The sequence below is a fragment of the Triturus cristatus genome, chromosome 10 (assembly GCF_964204655.1).
Source record: "Triturus cristatus chromosome 10, aTriCri1.1, whole genome shotgun sequence".
NCBI lineage: Eukaryota > Metazoa > Chordata > Amphibia > Caudata > Salamandridae > Triturus > Triturus cristatus.
The window spans coordinates 380,334,222-380,357,819 of NC_140593.1; the positions used below are offsets into that span (position 1 = coordinate 380,334,222).

The window sequence follows — 23,598 nt, forward strand, 5'->3', positions numbered from 1 at the left end:
CCTTAGCAGACACATTTTGTAAATGTACTCCACTTTTTAAAATGTGATTTACTGCATAAGATAATGCAGACAAGTCGCTTTCAAATAAAAGATGGAACAAATAAGGAATACTTTGACACAATCTTGGATCTTCTGCATATAGTCTTGTAGTCCGATACTCAGAAGCTGGAATCTGTTCTGGACGTTCATCGTATCGTCCTCCTTTTTCTGTAGGAAACAGCTGGGGAAAACATTGAGCTTCCAAGCTCTCCTCCCATACACTCACGGGAGTTCCTTTTGCTTTCTTCATCTGAAACAGATCAATAGTGTCTCCCATAACTTCTTTTGAATGAAGAGGATGTATGCTAAAATGTTCATAAATTTCTTCTTCCTTTGACTTGTCCACTTTTTCAATTTGACCAGTTGGTGTTTCTGTGTCTTCTTGTAAATCTTCTTCTTCTTCTTCTTCTATATAAATTGATTCATACCATTTATTATTTTTTTTCAAATACAAATTTGCTCTTTGTACTTTTCGTACATCCACCAGCTCCTGCCAAATCTTCTTATTCTTTGTAGGTACACCATTAACCAAAATTACTAATGGTTCAGTTTCCAAAGTATCTGCATCAATAGTTTCCATATTTTTTTTCAAATCCAAGGGCAAATACACCCCTCTTCCTTTTAAACCTCTCAGTAAATCAGAAGGAGGTAATTTACCAGTTTTGGGCTCCATACGTACTATGGTCTGGAAAGGATGAACACATTGAATGAGTATAGACTCCTATGTATTTAATTCAGAAAGTTCGGCAGGAATAGCATCCAATTCTAAATTATTATGTACAGCTCTGGTCGGCATTCTATTTCCTTCTAACTTATTATAACAGTATTTACAAATACGCTGATCTTCACCCAATTCAAAACAATTTTCAAGAAATATATATGTAGCAAAATCCTTCCACTTATAATTATCTTCATTTTCACTTTTTTTATACAGATCAACATTCCTTGTTTGAATTTTATAATGACTTCTGCGGCAACAAATACAAGTAATATTTGGTCTTTCATTAGAGGTGATAGTAAATTTTGTCATTTCATCCTCAAAATTTTTAGTAATAATGAGTTCTACATTCTGTTCCTCATTTGCCTCATTTACTGTGTCCTTTTCTGCACTTTCTTGTTCTGGACCAAAGTAACAAAACTGAATCTCATCGGTAACCTTCACTACATCTGATACAGATCCACGGAACAGAGCATTATTCAACTCATTCAACTTTACTGCTGGACTTTTAGCAAAATACAATGTTCTCACAAACTTTCTCATTTCAGTATGATGAACAGCCAGCATCCTAAAATGATGAAAAACACTTTTACACACTTTTCTAGATAGACAAGCCAGAGAATGTCCCTGCAAACCAGTATTTTCTCTCACTCTGCATGGATCTAGTGTTTGAAGCACCTTCATCTTCTGTTTTACACTCTTTTTTTACTATATTCTCTTAGAAAGTCACGTAATTTATCAATAGATTCCTGACGCACAGTACAAATACTACTACAGTTCCAAGTGTACACTGGGGCTTTTGGACGTCTCCCCATAGCCTCAGCAGCCATTACTTCTTCCTCATTTCTTGGGACCATTTTCTCTTTTTCCATCACACAACCATCCTTAACTTCATATGCTCTACCATTGGTGTCAACTGCATGCAACAAACTACTACTTTGAAGATAACTCTCTTCATTAAAAAATGGTTCAGTACTTGAACTGTGTTTCCATTCTCCCAAGAACACTTTACAAAAGTTACTTTTTTCACTTCTCTTTTCCTTTTGCTTTGTGACTTCATTGCATTGACTAATTTATCTAATCTACGCATCCTATTCAAAATTAGAATAAAAAGTTTTCTTTTTATTTCCAAAGCCTTACTTACAATATTTTCTATAAAAAAAAATTTCTTAATAAATTTTGTTTTCTTCTTATATTTTTTCACATCCTTTAGCAAATTTAACATCACTCTTCTATGAAACATTTTTCGACGAATATTTTTAAAATCTAATTTTCGTGTTAAATCAGTTTGACATACTTCTGATTGTACATTAGCTTTTTTTTTGCTGTTGACTGTGTTGTTGCTTTGTACATAAAACTCTGTTTTACAGTTATGTTTGCCATTTTTTTGTTTTTTGAAAATCTTTTTAAAGAAATCTCTGCTCTGCTTACCAGTAGACTTTTTCTTTTTGCCATCACCAGCTTCTCCTGCTATTTTTTTTTCCCAGTTTTGTCCAGATATACTTGTTGTTGCTTTTCTTTCCTCTTTCTTGTCCTTAAAGGCATTTTTTTTTCACTGTTGCTCAGCAATACCTGCAAGGAACTAAAAAAAAAATCCTTTTTGTAATTATAATTCATTAAAATATTTTTTTTTTACTTTTCATTTATTTCAAATGTTTTTCCATTTGTCTCTCATACGTGATTTACTAATTTGTGCACAGTGCTAACCACCACAGTTGAAAAAAAACAAGCTGCCCCTTTCCTGCAAGTGCATTTTTTAACAGAAGAACTGCAACACAAATTATATCTGTGGCCACAATTCCTGTGCGCACACAGCCTCATGGTGTGCTTGTAAACAGAAAACAGATTTTGATTTCCAAATTCAAAGCACATTTACTACTCTGGTAGATCAAGTGATAATTGCTGTTACAGCCTTACACATTTTCCTTGTAGATCACAGAGGCAGAAAAGTGCACATTTCCTAACAGCTACTTCATACCATAAGTATCTGCAACCTGGGTGAGTGTTTAGAGTAGAGCAAAGAAAATGAGGCCTTGGTAACGTTGAATGTGTTTGCATTACACACAGTCCTGAGTAGTACGCATGGGAGTGTTGGAGAAGCTGCTCCGTGTGTCCCAAGAGTGTGTTTCTGCAGAGTATGTATTGTCAGCTGCAAGAGACATGAGCAAGGAGATTTCCAGAACTGCATGAAGACTGCAGGGATGTACGTAACAGTGCATGTGTGCTAAGGGATAATTTGTGTAAACACAACAGGCTGCCCCTTTCCTGGGACTGCATTTCTTACTGAACAACATCTTCACAAATTAAATCTCTGCCCACAATTCCTGTGCGCACACAGACTCATGCCATCATTTTACACACATAACACAGGCTGCCCCTTTCCTGGGACTGCATTTCTTACTGAACAACAAATTCATAAATTAAATCTCTGCCCACAATTCCTGTGTGCACACAGACTCATGCCATCATTTTACGCACATAACACAGGCTGCCCCTTTCCTGGGACTGCATTTCTTACTGAACAACATCTTCACAAATTAAAACTCTGCCCACAATTCCTGTGCGCACACAGACTCATACTATGTTTTTTGGAACAAAACAGTGTCCCTGAATAGTACCAAATTACTGTTACTGCCTGACACATTTCCCACATCATTTACAGAAGCAGAAAACAGCACATGTCCTAACAGCTCCTTAACACCATGACCATGTGTTACAGGGTAACAACATCTTCACAAATTAAATCTCAGACAACAATTCCTGTGCGCACACAGACTAATGCTATGTTTTTTGGAACAAAACAGTGTCCCTGAATAGTACCAAATTACTGTTACAGCCTGACACATTTCCCTTATCATTTACAGAAGCAAAAAAGAGCACATGTCCTAACAGCTCCTTAAGTTTAGTTGTAAGATAATTTAGGAGTATTATTTAAAAATGCAAAATACAAAAACCTACAAAACGGACAATTTGTGACAATATATCTCTGAGAACTTTAGAGAGTGTATCAAATACATTTTATTCATATCATATTATTTGTACATTGTATATAGAATGCAAATCATATTCACATGTTTCGGTTATTTTTAAACTCAAAACAGAAGATCGAACATTTCTTTTTTGCTCCTTATGAAGTGAGTGAGAAACTTCAACATAACATAAGAATTCAAATCTTTTTTGTTACTTAAATTACATACAGAAAAACAAATTACATTGGTGAGTAGTTATGGCAGAATCGTTGGTATATCCAAATTACATATAGAAAAACAAGTTGCACTGGTGAATAGTCATGGCAAAATTGTTGTATATCCTACGCGCGTTTCGGCTGTGAAGCCTTCATCAGGATGCCATGTGCATGTGCTTTTATTATCCTCAAAGAGATGGCACTATCCCCCCGTAGAGAAGAAAATGCTGACAATCCGTCGCCGGATAAAGATGCCAGAATGATGAAGCGGGATGCCCTTATAGAAGTTGATAAAGGTTTGGGTTAAACCATCTGTGTAAACATCAAAATGCTGGAGGATGATCCTAAATAGGAAGGGCTACAGCTTCTAAACAGAGATCTGGAATACAGGGCAATTCCTGTTATTCGTAATGCGGTAATGGCGTGCTACAGATATATTAATGATGCTATGGTGTTATGCAGGCAGCAAAAACGGAAGGGTCCTCAACATGCCGGTAAGGTCTGTTTTTATGAGGCCCAAGGTTTTACTCTGTGTTCTGGCACGTCTCGTACTCATCGACCGCAAGGCTGGCTGGACTGCCAACCTTGCGGTCGATGAGTACGAGACGTGCCAGAACACAGAGTAAAACCTTGGGCCTCATAAAAACAGACCTTACCGGCATGTTGAGGACCCTTCCGTTTTTGCTGCCTGCATAACACCATAGCATCATTAATATATCTGTAGCACGCCATTACCGCATTACGAATAACAGGAATTGCCCTGTATTCCAGATCTCTGTTTAGAAGCTGTAGCCCTTCCCATTTAGGATCATCCTCCAGCATTTTGATGTTTACACAGATGGTTTAACCCAAACCTTTATCAACTTCTATAAGGGCATCCCGCTTCATCATTCTGGCATCTTTATCTGGCGACGGATTGTCAGCATTTTCTTCTCTACGGGGGGATAGTGCCATCTCTTTGAGGATAATAAAAGCACATGCACATGGCATCCTGATGAAGGCTTCACAGCCGAAACGCGCGTAGGATATACAACAATTTTGCCATGACTATTCACCAGTGCAACTTGTTTTTCTATATGTAATTTGGATATACCAACGATTCTGCCATAACTACTCACCAATGTAATTTGTTTTTCTGTATGTAATTTAAGTAACAAAAAAGATTTGAATTCTTATGTTATGTTGAAGTTTCTCACTCACTTCATAAGGAGCAAAAAAGAAATGTTCGATCTTCTGTTTTGAGTTTAAAAATAACCGAAACATGTGAATATGATTTGCATTCTATATACAATGTACAAATAATATGATATGAATAAAATGTATTTGATACACTCTCTAAAGTTCTCAGAGATATATTGTCACAAATTGTCCGTTTTGTAGGTTTTTGTATTTTGCATTTTTAAATAATACTCCTAAATTATCTTACAACTAAACGTTAATAGCACCCTGATTTAGGAATTAATTTCAGGGGCACCCCTTGATTCTTTCAAACCTAACAGCTCCTTAAGACCATGACCATGTGTTACAGGGTGAGTGATTAGACTAGATCAATTTAAATGAGGCCTTGGTGACGTTGAATGTGTTTGCATTACACATTGCTATCTGAAACAGCACACAGAGCGGAGTACTACACATGAGAGTGTTGGAGAAGCTGCTGCGTGTGTGCCAAGAGTGTGTTTCTGAAGACTGTGTATTGTCTGGTGCAAGACAGATGAGCAAAGAGACTTCCAGAACTGCATGAAGACTGCAGGGATGTATGTAACAGTGCATGTGTGCTAAGGGATAATTTGTGTAAACACAACAGGCTGCCCCTTTCCTGGGACTGCATTTCTTACTGAACAACATCTTCACAAATTAAGTCTCTGCCCTCAATTCCTGTGCGCACACAGACTCATGCCATCATTTTACGCACATAACACAGGCTGCCCCTTTCCTGGGACTGCATTTCTTACTGAACAACAACTTCATAAATTAAATCTCTGCCCACATTTCCTGTGTGCACACAGAGTCATGCCATCATTTTAGGCACATAACACAGGCTGCCCCTTTCCTGGGACTGCATTTCTTACTGAACAACATCTTCACAAATTAAATCTCTGCCCACAATTCCTATATACACACAGACTCATGCTGTGTTGATAGGCACAAAACACAGGCTGCCCCTTTCCTGGGTTATCAATTCTTACAGAACTAATGCTTTTTTCAAATGTGCTGCCATTTTCCTCTCTTTTCTTTCAAAGTGATTTCTGCTAAATGCTAACCATCACAATTAAAGAGAAGCTGTCCTTTTCTTTCAACTGCAAGTCTTACTTTTCAACAGCAACACAAATTAAATCTCTGTCAACAATTCTTCTCTGCACACAGACTCATGGTTTGATGGTAGGCACAAACAGTATTCCTCATTGTTACCAGTACACATTAACTTAGGGTGAAAACATACTCCATAATATTTTACATATTCAAAACAGTTAAATATCTCCCAAAACAGAAAATGTAAATCACAACTTTAAACAAATATTCACAATTCTTTTTTTTATATCTAAATTAACCACAAACACCCCCTCTCAAACTCATAACTCACCTTTAAAATTAGTTAGTTGTGAAAGAAATGTGGCAGTCACACAGCAGTTTATCAGACCAGAATATCTGAGCTGAACACCTCTCTCCTCTCAGCAGAACCAGTTAATGGCACAGTTTCCCTCTCTTTTTTCCCACATATACATGTTAATTTCAAATCTCAGTGCTTCCCACATTTTTTCAAATGAAATCACACATTTCTATTGGCTGAAAACTTCAACCCCTTTCCAAATGTACCCTTCCCCCAACTTGACTTCTGCCTGCTACCATAGCAACAGGTCATGGAGCACTGCTGTGAAGAGAGAGGTCAGAAGTTCAGCAGACAATGTTTCATATCCAAAGAGCAAGAGTGCTTGACTTTTCAAACCTAACAGCCAATCCATAGTAATGTTCTTTGGTAACACATTTTTCTGTACCAATACAAAACATGCTTTTTAAAATTTAAACATACAGCCTAGTTTTTAGTGTAGAATGGTTTGAAACAGCCAATGAGTTCTTTTTATAAAAAAAAGTATGTGTGCCCCCATTTTTCAACTGTCTTTTATTTCATATTGCGATTCTACTGAAAGACACCTCCTGAGTGCATCCAGATCTCCTTTGAAGATGTTCACAGTGTGGATTGTAGGTCACAGCTATGTCTTCTGGAGTGAAAAATTTGCAGAAAAAAGAGGTATGGTGAGAGACCTTGCTTTGCCAAATGTAGATATTAAATGGATTGGTCAGAGAGGGTTAAAGTGGCACCAATTAATGCCTTTGGTGAAAACCTTTGTACATCTCCCACAGCCTAACCTTATTATTGTGCACTGTGGTGGTAATGACCTAGGCACTTTAACTGGGGTAGGTCTGGAAATGCTTATGAAGGACACCTTTGTGCAATTGATGGCGCTTTTTCCACAAACTGCCTTTGTATATTCTAACATATGCCAAAGGCAAAAGTGGAACTGGTCCAACCAATTTTGTCCGCAGATTGACAAAGCAAGGAAGCACGTCAACAAATCTATTTCTGCTTTCCTCAGAGACTATGGTATGGGATCTATATACCACAACAACTTGCGTTACAACATGCAAGACATTTATAGAGGAGATGGTGTACACTTCACTGATGAAGGGAACAGAGTCTTCCTCTTGAACTTTAGACTCTGCATCGATACTTACTTGTAGGTACCAAAAAACAAACAATAAACACAAGGGCTCTTTTTAGAGCCACCTTATATCTAAACACTTAAATGCGATTTTTTTTATGATTTTTTTAAAAAAGTTTTTTTTCGGGTGCGCGCTCGGTGCGCGCACTCGGCGATATTTTTTTTCAAAATATAAATCTTTTTTTTTTTGCCCTACAAAGTCCTACTGTGACCCCCTTACAATGCCTAGTGGGTCAATATCTCCCCACTCTGCCCCCTTTTCAAGTTCTCCCCCTTTGTTTAACACCCCCTCTTTATGCGAGAGACAAAATGGCGGCCGCCGCTTCCTGATTTCCACCGATTCGAATGTTTACTGACATCTAACAACCAATCAGAAGTGCGCTCGCGCACGGCAAGGTGCGCGCACAGTACTTGCTCAGTGCGCGCACGCTGCGCGCTTACAGATATATATATTGATTTAAATGCTAATTTCTCAGGAAATACTGAACAGATTTACACCAAACCTGCAAAAGGCACTTCATGGACCTTATGGCTACCTCTCTGCCAAATTTCACATAATTCTGTTCAGCCGTTCGGGCTGTAGCTGCGACTAAAGTCCCTATGGAAAAATGCATGGGGAAAACGCGTTTTGGGACCCCCCCTTTTTCTTGGCCCCCGCTTGACGAATCCCCCCGAAACTTTCAGGGTAGGAGCTGAGCGGAGCGCCCCATTAGTTTTGAAAATTTCGCGAGGATTCGTCAACCGGCGCCAAAGTTATTCAAAATAGAATTTTGAGATTTCCTATGGAAACACGGTCCTAACTATAACTACCTACTGGCGACCGCCAGTAGGTAATATATATATATATATATATATATACACACAGAAAAAAACATAGGTTTCAGGGGTGTTATATTTAGCTGGACATTTCACTCGTACAAAACCATAGAAATTCCTCAGTTATAGTTAGTTCAGCTAACACGCGCCCCCACAATGCACTGCTGATGTCACATATTACCTCACTGATGACATCACTGATGACATCATCCTGTGTCTGTGTGTTTCTGTAAAGTTTAAATGTTTATTATATATAGGGAAAGGCATATTGAAGAATGAGTGGGTGTATAAGTGTGTGAATGGATGATTTTGTAGGTGCGCGACTGACTATAAGTGAGTGATTAAACGTATATTACTGAATGCATGGGTTAGTGACTAAACTGTGTGAATGTCTGTATCCGTCTGTCTGTTGGTGTGTAAGCGGCTGCATGGGTTTGCAAATCGCTACAGGAGTGTCTATATGGGTTATAGATTGGTTGTCTGAGTAACTGTATGGGTGCCGGAGTGTTTGTGTGGGTGGGGTGGGTGTGATTCTGTGCATAGATGTGTGAGTGGGTCATTCACTGGGTGCATGTTTTCAAGAGTGCATCTGTGATGGACTGTATGGGTGGGTGAGTGTGTGTATGGTTGTGTTGGTGAGTGAATGTATATTTCAGTGGTACATGTGTGAGTAGCTACATATGTGAAAGGCAGTATATATGTGTGCTGGAGTACATAAATGGCTATAAGTGAGAGTGGTTGTATGGAGGAGTGTGTGCTTGTATCATTGATTGTATAAGAACGTAAGAATGTGCTAGTATTTGTATGAGTAATTGAGTTGGTGTGTGTATAACTGTATAGATGAGTAAATGTCAGTGTGATTAATTATTTGCATGACTGAGTAGGTGTGTGAGTACCTCTATGCCTGAGTGGTGGTGTGTGAGTGTCTATATAGGTGTATGAGTGCATATGATAGTCCTGTACTGAGTGACCATAAGTATGAATGACGGTACGGGTGAGTGAGTCGATGGGTGTGTAGACCTAAGAATCAGTGAGTGGGTATGTAGTTATTGGTGTTGGAGTGTCTATGGTTTTGAGAATGGCAGTCTGTAATTTAGAGTGGGTGTATCAAAGGTTATATTAGGGTGTGAGAAGATGCATCAAATTATCACATTGACGATGTCATCAGTGATGTCATCAGCGATTGACCATGTAATGAGTGATGTAATATGTGACGTCATCAGCAGTGCATTGCGGGGGCGTGAGTTATAGTTAGCTGAACTAACTATAACGGAGGAATTTCTATGGTTTTGTACGAGTGAAATGTCCCGCAAACTATAACACCCCTGAAACCTATGATTTTTTCTGTGAATTTCTAAGGTTTTTTAAATGCTAATTCCGAACTATAACGTGCCTGAAACCTATGGTTTTTTTAAGTGAATTTCAAAGGTTTTTAAAATGCTAGTTTCTAACTATGCCTACAGAGGTAGGACATGTGAAGAATGAAGAAAAACACACAAAGAAGCTACAGAAGTCCTCAAAGAAGGAGAAAAGTGCAGGAAGAAGGAAGACGTGCAGAAAGAACAAACAGAGGAGCAGAAAGAGTCTTTGTTCAAAATCATCCTGTACCCTCAACTTTTTCAGATGGGTACTGGTGGTAACTGACTCGGACTAACCAGTCCTAGAGCCAGTCCTATGCTAAAAGACACTTAGAATACAGTTAAAACACCTACATACTAGGGAACACTATGCGTTGGGGTACCCCTGTTATTAGCATGACCTCCTCTGTAAGCCCCTAGTATATAATAGGGGGGGGGGGGGTATCTAAACTACCTCTTAAAACATGCCACAGGGCGCGTTTGCACACTAGTGAAGGGAGGGGTGGCTGAGCTGACGTGTGCAAACACGCCCTATGGCCGTTTTAATTTGGGGGATAAAGTCCCGTTGAATCCTGAGTGTCCCTTGGGTACAACTAGCCCATCAGGTATCTCTAGTTAGCACCACAGAGCTGCGTTGCAGAGAAAATGGGCATTGGCCTGGACCACCTCTCTGCAACGGGTGGCAGCTAATCGAAAAAGCTAAACTGCCACCTAGGGGAGGTGATATGTCAATCCTGCTACAGACACTGGAATGTAAATGGATCGATAAGTGTCAATCGACAACTCTTGGTCTGAACAGTCTAGAGGAATGGCGGAAATTCATTAGTTTACATTGAAGCATAATTGGAAGAAGCTCTACTCATGATAACGGGTCCAGAAATTATTTTTGTATATATGATCTAATTCATATAAGGAAATGAAAGGTTATGGTGCCTGTATTAGAACATTATCAGGTAGAATGTCAGCAGCTCTTGATGAATGGATTCAATCTTCCTTATTGCATTCGATTTCCCTTAACGTTTGATTTGTTATTGTAACGTTTGATTTACTGATGTCCTCATGAGATGCCTTCTGAGTCATTGAAATAAGAGGTGGAGGTATCTAAATGTACAACATCAAATGTAATGCAATATAACTTGTTGCTTGACTAGAAAACGATGTATTGCCCTGAATGTATTGGTACGGCGGCAAGTACTGATGCATTAATAGACCTTTAGAAGATGGCCGCTTATGTATCACTCTTAATCGAACGCTACATGTACTAGTAATAATGTACTAAAAGACCATCAACGAGTCTATTTTGCTCTCCTATACATATGCGCCTAACACTTTGAGTCCATTTCATATATATGGACCTACTAATTACCCTAGAGACTATCAGACAAAACATCTCTCCAAGATGGCCGCCATTGATTCCTATTCCTTGCCCTGCGCACACCCCTGGGTTGATTTATACACTTCCCACACTTATGCGCACACCTCCGGGTTGACTTATACAATTCCAATACTTATGCGCCTAATTCCGGGCCACTCTCAACATCTTGAGTCCTTTTCACATAGAAGGACCGATTACTTACTCCAGAAACTATTAGATAAAACACCGTTTTAAGATGGCCGCCATTGAATCCCATTCCCTCCCCTGTGTATGCGCAGACTTCCGGGTTGAATTAAATACTTCCGCTTCTTGGGAGACTGCTTACCGACTTGCGCGGCGGATTCGAATGCTTCACTCGTTCAGGATTCGGATGCTTCACTCGTTCGTTTTCTAAAAAGTAAGTTACTCACGCATACTGTTTCCTTCAAACTATCTCCCTGTGTGATGTTTTGGCAGTAACTTTGGCCTCAATGTCCAACAGGTATTCACTACGGAGACATATCAATTACAGTCGGAATTGGATCACGGATATCCTGTATCCCTACAGCAATTCTGTGAGTAGTTGTTACATACAGATATAAAGTAAATCATTATACTGTAGCCTCCGGTACCGATTGTCCCTTATTATATATTTTTTTGTAGATCATTATATGGACTGGCTAAATTAGTCCTTGTATTTGTCAAGCATTGCCAGTGTTCAAGGAGACAGCGGAGACATTAGATGCTCCAAGTAAGTGACATTACATAGTGATGATTATTATAGTGTGATTACCTACCTAGGTTTCATTGGATATGTACTAGAATAGGGCCAGGCCCTATCAGGAAGATGTCCTTATAATCAAAGTTACGCTCATAATTTGATTAATTACTTATGGGCTTAATAAGTAAAACATGCTTTTTCATTAACAGTATAGAGATAGATATACCCTATAAGGATACATTTTTAAATTCCTTATATATCCCTTTTGTATTTTTAGACTTCGTCAGACATATACCATCTACCAATCTTCAAATCCTATTTGAATACAATTAGGTAAGCCAATAAATAACTGGAGTCTTGAGTCAACTTACAAATCTAGTATATTTCGGGCACTTACTCCTTCCTTGTTTGTAGTCCCCAGATATTGTCCTGAAGAGACCCCGTACCCAGAGAGGGTTGAAACGTCGTCGACTCCAACAAAGGGAGAGCAAAAAAGACTCGTTACACTCTTACATGCTCCTCATTGTTTTTTAAAAAGACCTCCTATACACTTAGTTCACTTTGTAGGCTACGATTATTCTCACTGGGCTCTATTCTCACCTTTTTCACCATTTCTCTTTTGTGCCTGAAAACTAAAATGTTTATGATATAATTGTGAATTGTGCAATAAATTATTCTTGCTCTTGTTGAAGTAAATAAGTACTCCAGACTAATTAAGTACGTTCTCTTTGGCTTGGGGATTAAATCAGCTGGGAGTATAACTTTTACTCCAAAATTGCTAATGGATCTTTGTGAATAAGTTCCTTGTGGACATTGTTCTTACTTAATAGCAGAGAAAATGGGCATGGCCTGGACCACCTCTCTGCAACGCTGCACAGTGGTGCTTACTGGAAGCACCTGGTGGACTAGTTGGCTCCCATGAGCCCTCGGGATTAAAGGGGAATTATTTCCCCAACTTAAAACGCGCCATAGGGCTTGTTTGCACACGTCACCTCAGGCCCCGTCCCCTCCCTTCCCCAGTGTGTAAAGACGCCCTGTGGCCGTTTTATGTTGGGAGATTAACTCCCCTTGAATCCTAAGGGTCCCTAGGGTCAAACTAGCCCACTAGGTACCTCCAGTAAGTGCCACAGAGGTGTGTTCCATTCAGGTGTAAAAAGGGGCGTGGCCTCTGAACACCTGTCTGCAACGCAGCTCCCTGGCGCATACTGGAGATACCTGTTGGGCTAGTTGGCCCTCAGGGACCCTCAGTATTAAAACAGAGTTAATCCCCCAACTTAAAACCTGGCACGGGGTGCGTTTGCACAGTGGTGAAGGAAGGAGGTGTGGCCTGAAGTGACATGTCTGAAAACACGCCCTGTGGTGCGGTTTAAGTTGGGAAATTAATTCCTCCTCAATCCTGAGGGTCCCTGGGTGCCAACTAGCCCACCAGGTACCTCCAGTATGCGCCAGAGAGCTGCCTTGTAAAAAGCGGTGTGGTCTCTGAACACCTCTATGCAACACTCTGCAACGCAGCTCCGTGGCGCTTACTGGAGGCACCTGGTGGGCTAGTTGGCCCCCAGGGACCCTCCGCATTGAAGAGGAATTAATTCCTGAACATCAGCTACCTCCATTAAGCGTCACAGAGCTGCGTTGCAGAGAGGGGTAAAAAGGGGCATGGCCTCAGAACACCTCTCTGCAATGCAGCCCCCTGGCGCATACTGGAGGTTCTTGGTGGGCTAGTTGGCCCCCAGGGACCACCAGTATTCAAGGGGAATTTGTTCCCCATCCGCAAACGCGCCAGGGGGGCGCGTTTGCAGAGTGCTGAAACGAGGGGGCGTGGCCTCCGGCGCAATGCCGGTATATATGTTTATTTTTTTAAGAAAGGGGGGCTGCGTAGCCCCCCTTCTTTTACTCATTTTTTGGCCCTGGGGACCCCATCCCCCAGGGCCTTCCCCCTAATTATTTTTTTTTTAATTTAAAATTTGGGAAGGGGGCCGTGTGGCCCCCTCTCCCGAGGCCTTAATCAGCCCCGGAGACCCATTCCCCGGGGCATGGCCTTTTTATTTTTTGGAAGGGGGCTGCGTTGCCCCCCTCCTCTGGCCACTAAAGGCCCCAGGGACTCCATTCCCCAGGGCCGGCCTTTCAAATTCTTTTTAAATCTTTGGGGGGGGGGTCACGTGGCCCCCCCCTCCCGGGCCACTAATAGCCCCGGGGACCCCATCCCCCGGGGCTGGCCCTCTCGGTTCTACCGAGGCACAAGATGGCTGCCAACACTTCCTGGTTTGGAGTGTTGACAGCCAATTAGCATACAGCTCGTGCTCGGCAGGGTGCGCAGATCCACCGCGCCCATAGATATATCTGTGATTTTACTTTTGATTTTCTCAGGAACTTCAGAACGGATTTACATCATTTAAGCAAAAGGCACAAGTGTGAACCAAGGGCTACCTTTTTGCCAAATTTGGTGTAATTCCGTTCAGCAGTTAGGACTGTAGCTGCGATTAACGGTTTCTATGGAAAATTGCCTGGGGAAAACACGTTTTGGGATCCCCCTTTTTTCTCAGCACCCGCTTGACTAATCACCCCGAGACTTTCAGGATAAGAGCGGACCGGAGCGCCCCACCAGTTTTGAACATTTCGCGAAGATTCGTCAACCGGCGCCAAAGTTATTCCAAATAGAATGTTGCGGATTTCCTATGGATAATAGGTCCTAACTATAACTACCTACTGGCGACCGCCAGTAGGTAATAAATATATATGACTACACTATATACCTTCACCAAAAAAGATGCGCACAGATGCGCCTGAAGTATGCAAAGATCCGTTTATTAACAGCTAGCTTCTCCCGACACGTTTTGGCCGTAGCCTCTGTCACATGTCATATATATATATAACACACTAAAGGATCGTTCTCATACACATACCTGCACTATGACCAATATTAATCAAAATTTTGTCGGTCAGATGGGAGTTTCATGAAATTATATAATTTGTGTTTTTCATTTTGTCACAGTAGAACTATGTTTATTTGAGAATGTAACTTGTAAAAAAAAACATATTTGTGGTGAGGTCACCCAAAGGAAATTAAATGTGTAATGCTAAGGAAGAAAACGTCAGATTTTGCAGTATTAGGGTAAAATGGCTGCCCCCAGAGCAGCACAATTACTGACTTGCGCATTTAAAAAAAAAAAGTAATTTGTTTACTACTCCATGTCTGGCAGAGACTTTCAGTTAAGGATTCATTGTTCAACAGTGCCACAACCACAAGTAGCTAATTAATTGATAAGTTAGACATTCGTATTAGTTATAATGTGATATTTCCATTTATAGTTGGTGTTGACATAATTGGCACTTAGTATTTATAGTTCACCAACAGCATAATATGTCAAGGTTTTCAGTTGTGCCAGTCAACGTAATGTGCAGAAAATGTGTTTCCTTCAAATAAATGAAATGAAGTCTCCGAGGGTGTAAGCAGGATGTACAGGGCGAAGACATTTCTGTAGTTCCATTTAAGCAATGTGTGATCCAGGGATACCACCCTGCAGGGAAAGATTGTGGGTTAAGTCGAAGTGTTCAGGTGATCCTTTCATTTGTCATTAGGTACCATATTTTTGCCAACTAGTACTTTACAATGATTGGTGGAGCGGTCTTCTAATGTAAGGTGACATCTTGTTTGTCTGCCGCCAAATCACATGTAATGAATGTTCCCAGAGGGTAGGTCGGTGGGTGAAATCTACCGTCTAGGGACCTCAAGAGACAAAGATTGACTTTAGAATGGCGCCTCCAGATCAGCAGCACATTGAAAGCTGAAATGTATCTTTAGTCCGATGACAATGATGCAGGGGTTGCATTAACGTCTGTTTTTGGCTGTTATAATGACAGTTTAAAAAAATCCAAAACAAAGCACTCAGCTTCTTTGGGTTTTCAAGAACTTTTCTTAAGGTAAACAATATAACTAGGACTTCAGGAGACATATTTCCGCTCTAAATATGGGGTATAAAGGTAAAAAAAAACTAGCAAAAGACATTTAAAAACATGAATGTATTATGTAGATGGGCTTGTTTGGTAATGAATTAACCAAAGTGTTAATGGATGGCCCAAAAAAATAATTCATATACATTTCTTTCTTTTTTTAGAAAAGTGAAAAAAGGTTCCTTGTTGATCGACTCTAGCACAATTGATCCAGCAATTTCTAAAGAACTGGCAAGAGCATCGGAGAAAGCGGGAGCTGTGTTCATGGATGCGCCTGTTTCTGGGGGTAAGCCTTCCTTGTACCACCTTGAACAAAGCCTACGTTGAGATACTCTTAGTGGTTAAAAGCTTTTGTCAAAGTCCTGCCGCACACTCCTTAATGTTTGATCATTTCTTCTGAACAGCCTACCCTACTTCTTGGTGTTCAAGAACGAAAGCAAATAGGCAAATAGTTATCCGCTTCCCTTGACTTTAAAACTGCGCACTCAACTATACCTGCCTTGATATAGGATGATAAGTATCATTATAGAGTCCACTAATCATCAAAACCTAAAGCGTATCAGATATGGGGAGTACCGAATGTGCTGTTCTTATCCGTTCTTTGCACCCTAAGAATTGCACTCACTTCACCGTAGCCACATGCTTACTGATCTTTATTTATTCTTCTTGCCTTTATTTCATCCGCTATACCTTGTAAACACTTCTTGGTTAGATGTTGTTGTGAGTTGACAGTGGATAACATGGGGTGAACACAAAACGGATACCCAACTTGGACCAATTTGTAACCTGCTAGAATTCTCTGCAGAACAATGAGGCAAGCACCAGATTATAGTGTAACTAGGAATCCGAAAAAGTAAGCAATTGTAGTAAATCATTGTTGATCACCGACTTCTCCAAGTAAAATGCTGAGCCTTGTTAATTACTGTTTGATAGGAGGACTTGAGGTATATGTTCTATATAAATATATTTTCAATAAAAAAACATAGTTTAAGCGTAGTTATTGTTACAAATTAAATGTAGAAAACAAACTAAGTTTGCAAGTTATGGTTAGGACGCTATCTATAGCTCACACAACAGCCATGTAAATCATAACTCTCGCACCAAATGCAGTGCTCATGACATCACTCTTGATGTGAAAAATAATGAATGAAAATGAAGTCTCTTAAAACGGTGACTATGAATGTAGTATTTTTGGGGGGTTTGAGTATGTGCTATTTAATTACATGTTGCTTATTGGGGTTTGATTCGTACTATTATAAATAGTATGAGGTCATAACATTTGCATTTGGTGTGTGAGTTTATGTTTGCATGGCTGTTGTGCGAGTTTTGGGTTGGGGTAATTGTAAATCACAACTTTCAGTGGTTTTTGGTTTAAAATTTGTAATCCTAACTCCGCTTTAACTGTGGTTTTTAAGTGAGTGTCTAAGGTTTTGTTAAACAAATGTTAAGGTGCTATGACCAAAGCTAACCAAACATTTTCTTTAGCTTTTTTTTCCCATTGATTTTATTTTTAGCACATGTGACATGCAACAGTTGGTGGGCTGCGAACCCTTAGATTACAGGGCCTGGCCTACTGCCAGGCACAGCACTAAAACCACTAGGGGGGGTTCTCTGAACGGCCTTGCCTTCAGCTGGTCCCTTCTCTCAACTTACCTTGGGCAGCTGTGCAAGGTCTAAGAGTTAGTTCAGATAAACTTTTTTACTGTTTTCTTAACTTGGTTCTTAAAGACCCATTTTTGTGAGGTTTTGTTTTTGGGGCGGTTTTAATGTTTTTGGTGTTTTGAGTTTGTAACATTTAACAACAGCTGTGGCAAATATCTACTATTATTTATTTATTTATTTCAGTTGATGGATCCTCTGGAAATGTGTTTCCACCTTCTCTTCCCCCAATCCATTTATTCTGTCTGCCAGAACAAATCTAGATTTTTCACTCACTATAGCAGAGAGCTAACAATTTTAGCCGTGGGTTGAACTGTTGTTCCTTTTCCAATGCCTCTCAAGAAATACTCTGCATTGCTTTGCTCTCCTGTGCTTCAGCATTCTGTCTATCTCTATCTATATCTCTATCTCCCGGAGGGTACTTAGAAGCTCCCCACTACTTTACCCAAGGGTGGTGGTACTGTCTGTCCCCTTCATGTTGCCAAAGACTGAGGGGGGGAGGCAAATCTATTCTTTCTTTCTCACCCATGCTTGTCCAACAGGGCATGGTGGGGGATTCATAACTGAGTAGGCTTATCCTCTTATGCAGCATCGTCTCTTCCACAGTGACACTTTCACATTTTTTCTTTAGCTTGAAAACATTACTGGCAAAACACTATTCTGATGGATGCTTTTGACTGCAGATTCCTCACCTTTAGAATATTCCCAAGGTGCCAGACTGGATCTGGAAGTTTTCACATCCGTGCTCTAGCATGTGCTAGGTGGCACTGGGCTTCCGTCCCGGAAGTGACCGAGTGGAGCCACATAAATGTGCCCTCCCTGCTTGAGTGTCTGTTCCATTCTTTCTTTGCCTTTTAACTTGGCTCCGGAGCCCCCCACAGCCCCCCCCTGTTTTTAGGTCTCGCCTGACCCAGCGCATGCGCTGGTCTGGCGAGACTTATTGAGAGGGCTCCAAAAAGTGCTACCAGGCCAGCCTAGAGCTACAGTGCATGTGCGCGGGCGCGCGCGCCGCGCTTTACCGCGATTACTTTCACATTCGCGGCCGCTTTGATGTTTGATCGGGATTGTGATCACTTTTGCGGCCGCACGGCCGCTTTGCATAGCCAATAGGTCTCGCTTTTGGGACCTTATAAGTATTTAGTTATGCAACTGTTGCATGGCTAAACACTTATAAGGTCCCAAAGGCGAGACCTATTGGCTATGCTAATGCTTGTTTCATTGGTGGAGAAGCTTTTCCAAAATGAACTCCAGTGTGTAAGGGAACTTTGTCCACACCTAAAAGTACAGGGTACAAACCATGTGGTGACCTGTCGTAAACAGACGTTGGTGACACACCTGCACGTGGTGTGTCTCTGGTGTTTGGGCTCTAGGCACGACTCCCAAGTCAGGTAAAGAATTTATCATCATGCACCTCAAGACATTCTGAACAGTAAAGCAAAGGTGTATGTCAACAAACATTACAAGAAAAGAAATCCCACAAGTCCCACTCCAAGTCGAAGTTGTGGACCCTTTCACGCTCATGCAGTCGATCTCACAACAGGCCCTCTATGCCGTCGAAATAGTCTGATAAGTGAAAGTAGAAGTACAAGAAGGCCAAGCGAGACTAGACCCCTTTCCACCACTTTCTATCCAAAGAGAAGTTGAGAGGACACCAAGGTGCCACTCTGTCTTGTTCCAAATCCCCGATTAAGGAGCTGATTCCACAGTTGATATGGGTGTACTCTACGTTTCCCAGCCCATTGTTAACCCTGCCTCAGGTCGAAGCCTTGACAGTCTGGTCCGATGAGAAGTGTACTGTAGGACTTTTTGGTCTGACTCCACTCCACAGACAATCCACCTTTGAGAGGTACAGTTTTGGTATCTATTCAAAAGGTGAGGAATCTAAAGTTAGAAGTATCCATCAGAAGAACAATTTACCTTTGGAAACATTCTGGTGGACACTCTATCTAACCACAGATTCTCACCTCCCAGTTCTGTGAATTGGCCTATTTTGTACTATCTAAAAAGGTCTCAAATAACAGATCTGCACACTGGTACCTCCAGTTGTTGGTGCTCCGTGTCTGAGGGTGCCGAAAGACCTAAGCAAGACACTGACATTGAAGTGTGATTATATATAGTAATGCTCAGTCACTTCCGGGGTGTGGAATAAGGCCAATGCGAACTCGTATGGTGCCAGCAAGCGGTGCACAGGAGCACTTACGCAAAAACGTCTGAATCCAGTCTGGCGCTTGGGGAATATTCTGAAGGTGTGAAATCTGTATTTTGAGAGAGTATCCACCAGAATGTACGTTACCAAAGGTAAGTAAGTTGTTAGTGTCCAGTGAGCATGCCCCCGGTGTTGTGCATGCACGTAATTCTCTGCACATTCATTTTCAGTGTTCAGACACTTTTTTCAGAAATATGTTTATTTACCATGTTTTGCAATTTAGTCCAACAAATACTAAACTGGATTTTTCACGAAAGCAAAAAACGGCACCACATGACCAGAAAGGCTGTTGTGCTGTGTTTTAGCATTTCTGCTGCCTTTCAATAAGACTTCTTCGTAATTCCTGGCACAAGGTGTTGGAATAATTGAATGTTTCTTATACTGCAGAAGAGATGTTTGTAACAAAGGTGGGGTTGGTTCTTCCTGACTGTTGAGGCCTATTACAGGAAATTCATAAAACTGCTTCTTGTCTATTAGATGGCAAACGAGTCGTGGCGATGCTGTCCGGCAGAAGCCCATCGGTTCATAATTAGGCCCCTGCGTTGCATCTCTGGGCATCAAAGGCCAATTATATGGAATAAGGCTCTTTAAGTAATAGAAAAAGGTTAGGTGCAGTGTCACTGGTTTTCGGCTTCACTGTACAATGGACTAATACCATTTTTTTTTCAAAACCGCTCCTGACAAGCTTCCCACAAAATTGTCAGGAATAGAAGAGAATTCCCCTCTTCCTCCAAGTATTGTTTCATTTGACTCGTCGAAAAGAATGTGATGGGTGCTTGATTCAGTAATTAGCAATTAATATTTCTATGCTGGTTTGTAACGACTGCTCTAAATAATTACATTTTTAGTATAGGCTAGAGGATTCTTTAATTGTCTTGTCAGTGTCATTACAGTGTAAAAAACCATACATAAACAAGTATTTGGCAAAGCCAATATGTTTTTCTTTTCGAAGCAGTTTTTTTTGCAAGCATGTGCCACAAAATGTCAAAAAAGCTAAAAAAATAATTAAAAAAGAAAGGTGCTGCCTCCCCCTTTCCATGTTTTTAAGTTTTGTAGAATATGCATGCATTAAAAAGTAAAAAAAGGTGTAACCATTGTACCAGCCAGGCAAGGACAACCTGTTGGTGTTGCCATTGTTTGTGTTCAATGCCGTTTTATAGCACAATACTGCCGCTTCCCAGCACTGTCATTAATAGGTGTAATTATTAGTAGCCAGTGCAACAGTGCTCAATATACTCATCTCAGATGGATGGGAGGCCGAGCTGACCTTGCCGGCATTTGAAATTGTGACCTGCAGTTGACTGGGTAATTCGCTGAGCAATCCTTCCAATTGGTGGGGGGGGGCCTTCGTCTGAACAGGTAGTGAGATGTCGGTAAGAATGTTTTCCAACATAACATTGTGCAATGTTTCTTTTTTACTGAAATTAAAGCGGGCATGTTTCGTTGCTAAAACCGAGTTTTTCAGTTCTCATTTTAGAAAATCCAAGTTCAGTCTCATTATGGTCCTCTGATGAGCAAACGAACCCTAATTGTCTCTGCTAATTAGATATTTGATGAGCGAGTACTATAACATTATTATTTCTCACATGTAGCGTGTCCCACAGTGAGCACATTCATTAGCTTGATTGCTCGCAAGTAAATTCTTAGTCTTTTTCGAATTAGTGGTATGATCAGCAGTAATATGATTTTTTTTGTTACTACAGTATTTATTTTGACGTTTACAAATATTCTGCTTTGCCTAGTCTGACATAATGCTGATTATAGACCCACATGTAAGTCACCAGCTAGCCCTCTAGCATCTGTAAATTGGTCATGTTCTCCAGGTATCGAATATTGAAGTGGTCTAGGAACATACCGAAAAAGGGTCTTAAAGGGGTATCCATTTCTTTAGGTGCTCATTTTTCATATCAGTCACAGTACCTAATAAATAAATCTCCTTTCTACATTGCTGATTTTTCTCTAATTTAATTCAATTAGAAGTTAGGCCAAATATGATTTTCTAAGCATATCTCATAGGCTGTATTAATGTAATTTTCTAATTGTTATACAGGGGTTGGCAATCTTTGTTGATGCAAAAAGCACAAACATGGTTGTGTCTGTGTCACACTTTGCATATTCCCTGATGGTCTCATGGATTGCTTATAAAAACTACTATTTATTTCCATGGATCTTTATTCTGTCAGATGAAATCTGTTGGACCCTTCTTTCCCCACCTAGATGAATTGTTAACCAATTTTGGAATAGAAGACTGGGAATGTTGCCTTGCTGTGGCCATGTCTCTTGCACCACTCCTTGTAGTATTGTAATTGTATTTATATAGCACTTACTAATCCATACAAGGCACCTAAGCGCTTTTCGGCGAGTAGCACTTTACTCCGGAACCCAAAGGTGGATTAGTGGTGGATTAGTTTGAGCTCTTTTTGGTGACCTTCTTAGATAGTATTGGTCAACATGAGCTCTTCTGTCAGTACAAAGTCCTTGTAGGGCTTTTATAAAGGGATAAGCGGAGCTTTTCGAACGCATATCATGAACATCAGGAGAAGTCTAAGTTCAATGTTTGGAAAGAGAACACCTTGTCCAATTGACATAGAATTCTTTGTTCAGGTCTGGCTTGCCTGCATAAATATTGTTACTAATTCTTTAAAACACACCTACAGCGGGCTTTGGCTCATCCCCAGAGAAATATATCACTTTCCCACCTCATGCCGTTGGGTGTTTGTATCATTCCTCCTTCCAAAAGGTGGTAAAGTTTGAATGCTTGAGGGACTATATTACATCTGAAAAATGCACCCAATCAGTTTGTCTCACATTTTTTATCCTTCCTATGCGTTCAAAATTTTTCCAGCTTTGGCAAAGCTATTATGGCAGGCTTTTTTGTTACAAACCGTGTTTGTGCGCCAAACGCATTAACAGCATTTGTGGATGTCTTTGTTTTCATGAGATGGCATGTTAAAGCCAGACCTGTTGGCTTTGCTGTACTTTATTTAGATCCGTCAGTTGATTTTGACTGTGTGTATGTATACAAGCCCGTCAGTATTACTTTCTAGTCTCTACTGTTTATAGTTTTTAAAGCGTTCAAGCCACAGGTAGCTGTCTCAGAGCACTAATGAGTGTGCATTACTGTTGGAGCCTCATATCCCACAGGCTGTAGTCATACAGTCTTTTCATATCGACATGTACATCTGGCATTCATGTACAGCAGACACGGCAAGGGAGTGCTCTTGTACCTCAGTGGCTTGTGCGCATGGAAGGACTGAGTGACAATGGTCTCTTTGGGCACTCCCTCCACTCTACATCATCTGCGGATGAAAGAATGGAGCAGGTCACCTTTCTGCCTAATACAAAATAATTAAAATGTTGGGACAGTGGATTTAGGCCGTAGATTATCACCTTGTTGTCCTAACCTAACCAACCTTATTTCATCACCCCTTTGTTCCTTCTAAGGCATGAGGTGTTGCAGAATTGTGCCCTACTCTACTGGGTAAATTATCCAACACCAAAAGAACAAACAAGGTGTGGTTGTTTAACGATCTATATTGGATTCAGGAAATTGAGTAGCATTTGCTAACTATAGAGAAGGAACTTGTATACCACAACAAAGATGGGAGCAAAGGTTAGATTGACAAGTAGGCAGCTGTGGGCAGGACTGCTCGTTTAAACCAGTTCTAATGGGAGGAAGTGGTCTCCCCGGGATCCAGTAGGGAGATGTTCCTTGAACTCCAACTCCAGACTGCAGCCCACGTTCATAACCACCAATCCAGACAGACCTCTGGTGTCCTGCGGCGATAACAGGAATGCAAAGCATGTGAACCTGTTAAAAGAAAGGTGTTCCAACATTCCAGGCACTCTGGAAGCACATGGAGAGTGCAGCATCCT

General features: G+C 40.7%; 1 protein-coding gene across 1 annotated transcript in view; it reads left to right on the top strand.

Moving 5' to 3' along the window:
* HIBADH (3-hydroxyisobutyrate dehydrogenase) overlaps positions 1–23,598 on the top strand; it is a 502,228-nt gene that overhangs the window by 181,177 nt on the left and 297,453 nt on the right. Inside the window, exon 4 of the mRNA XM_085631622.1 lies at positions 16,022–16,143. Within this exon, the coding sequence (XP_085487748.1) occupies positions 16,022–16,143 (122 nt within the window). The remainder of the gene's footprint in view (positions 1–16,021; positions 16,144–23,598) is intronic.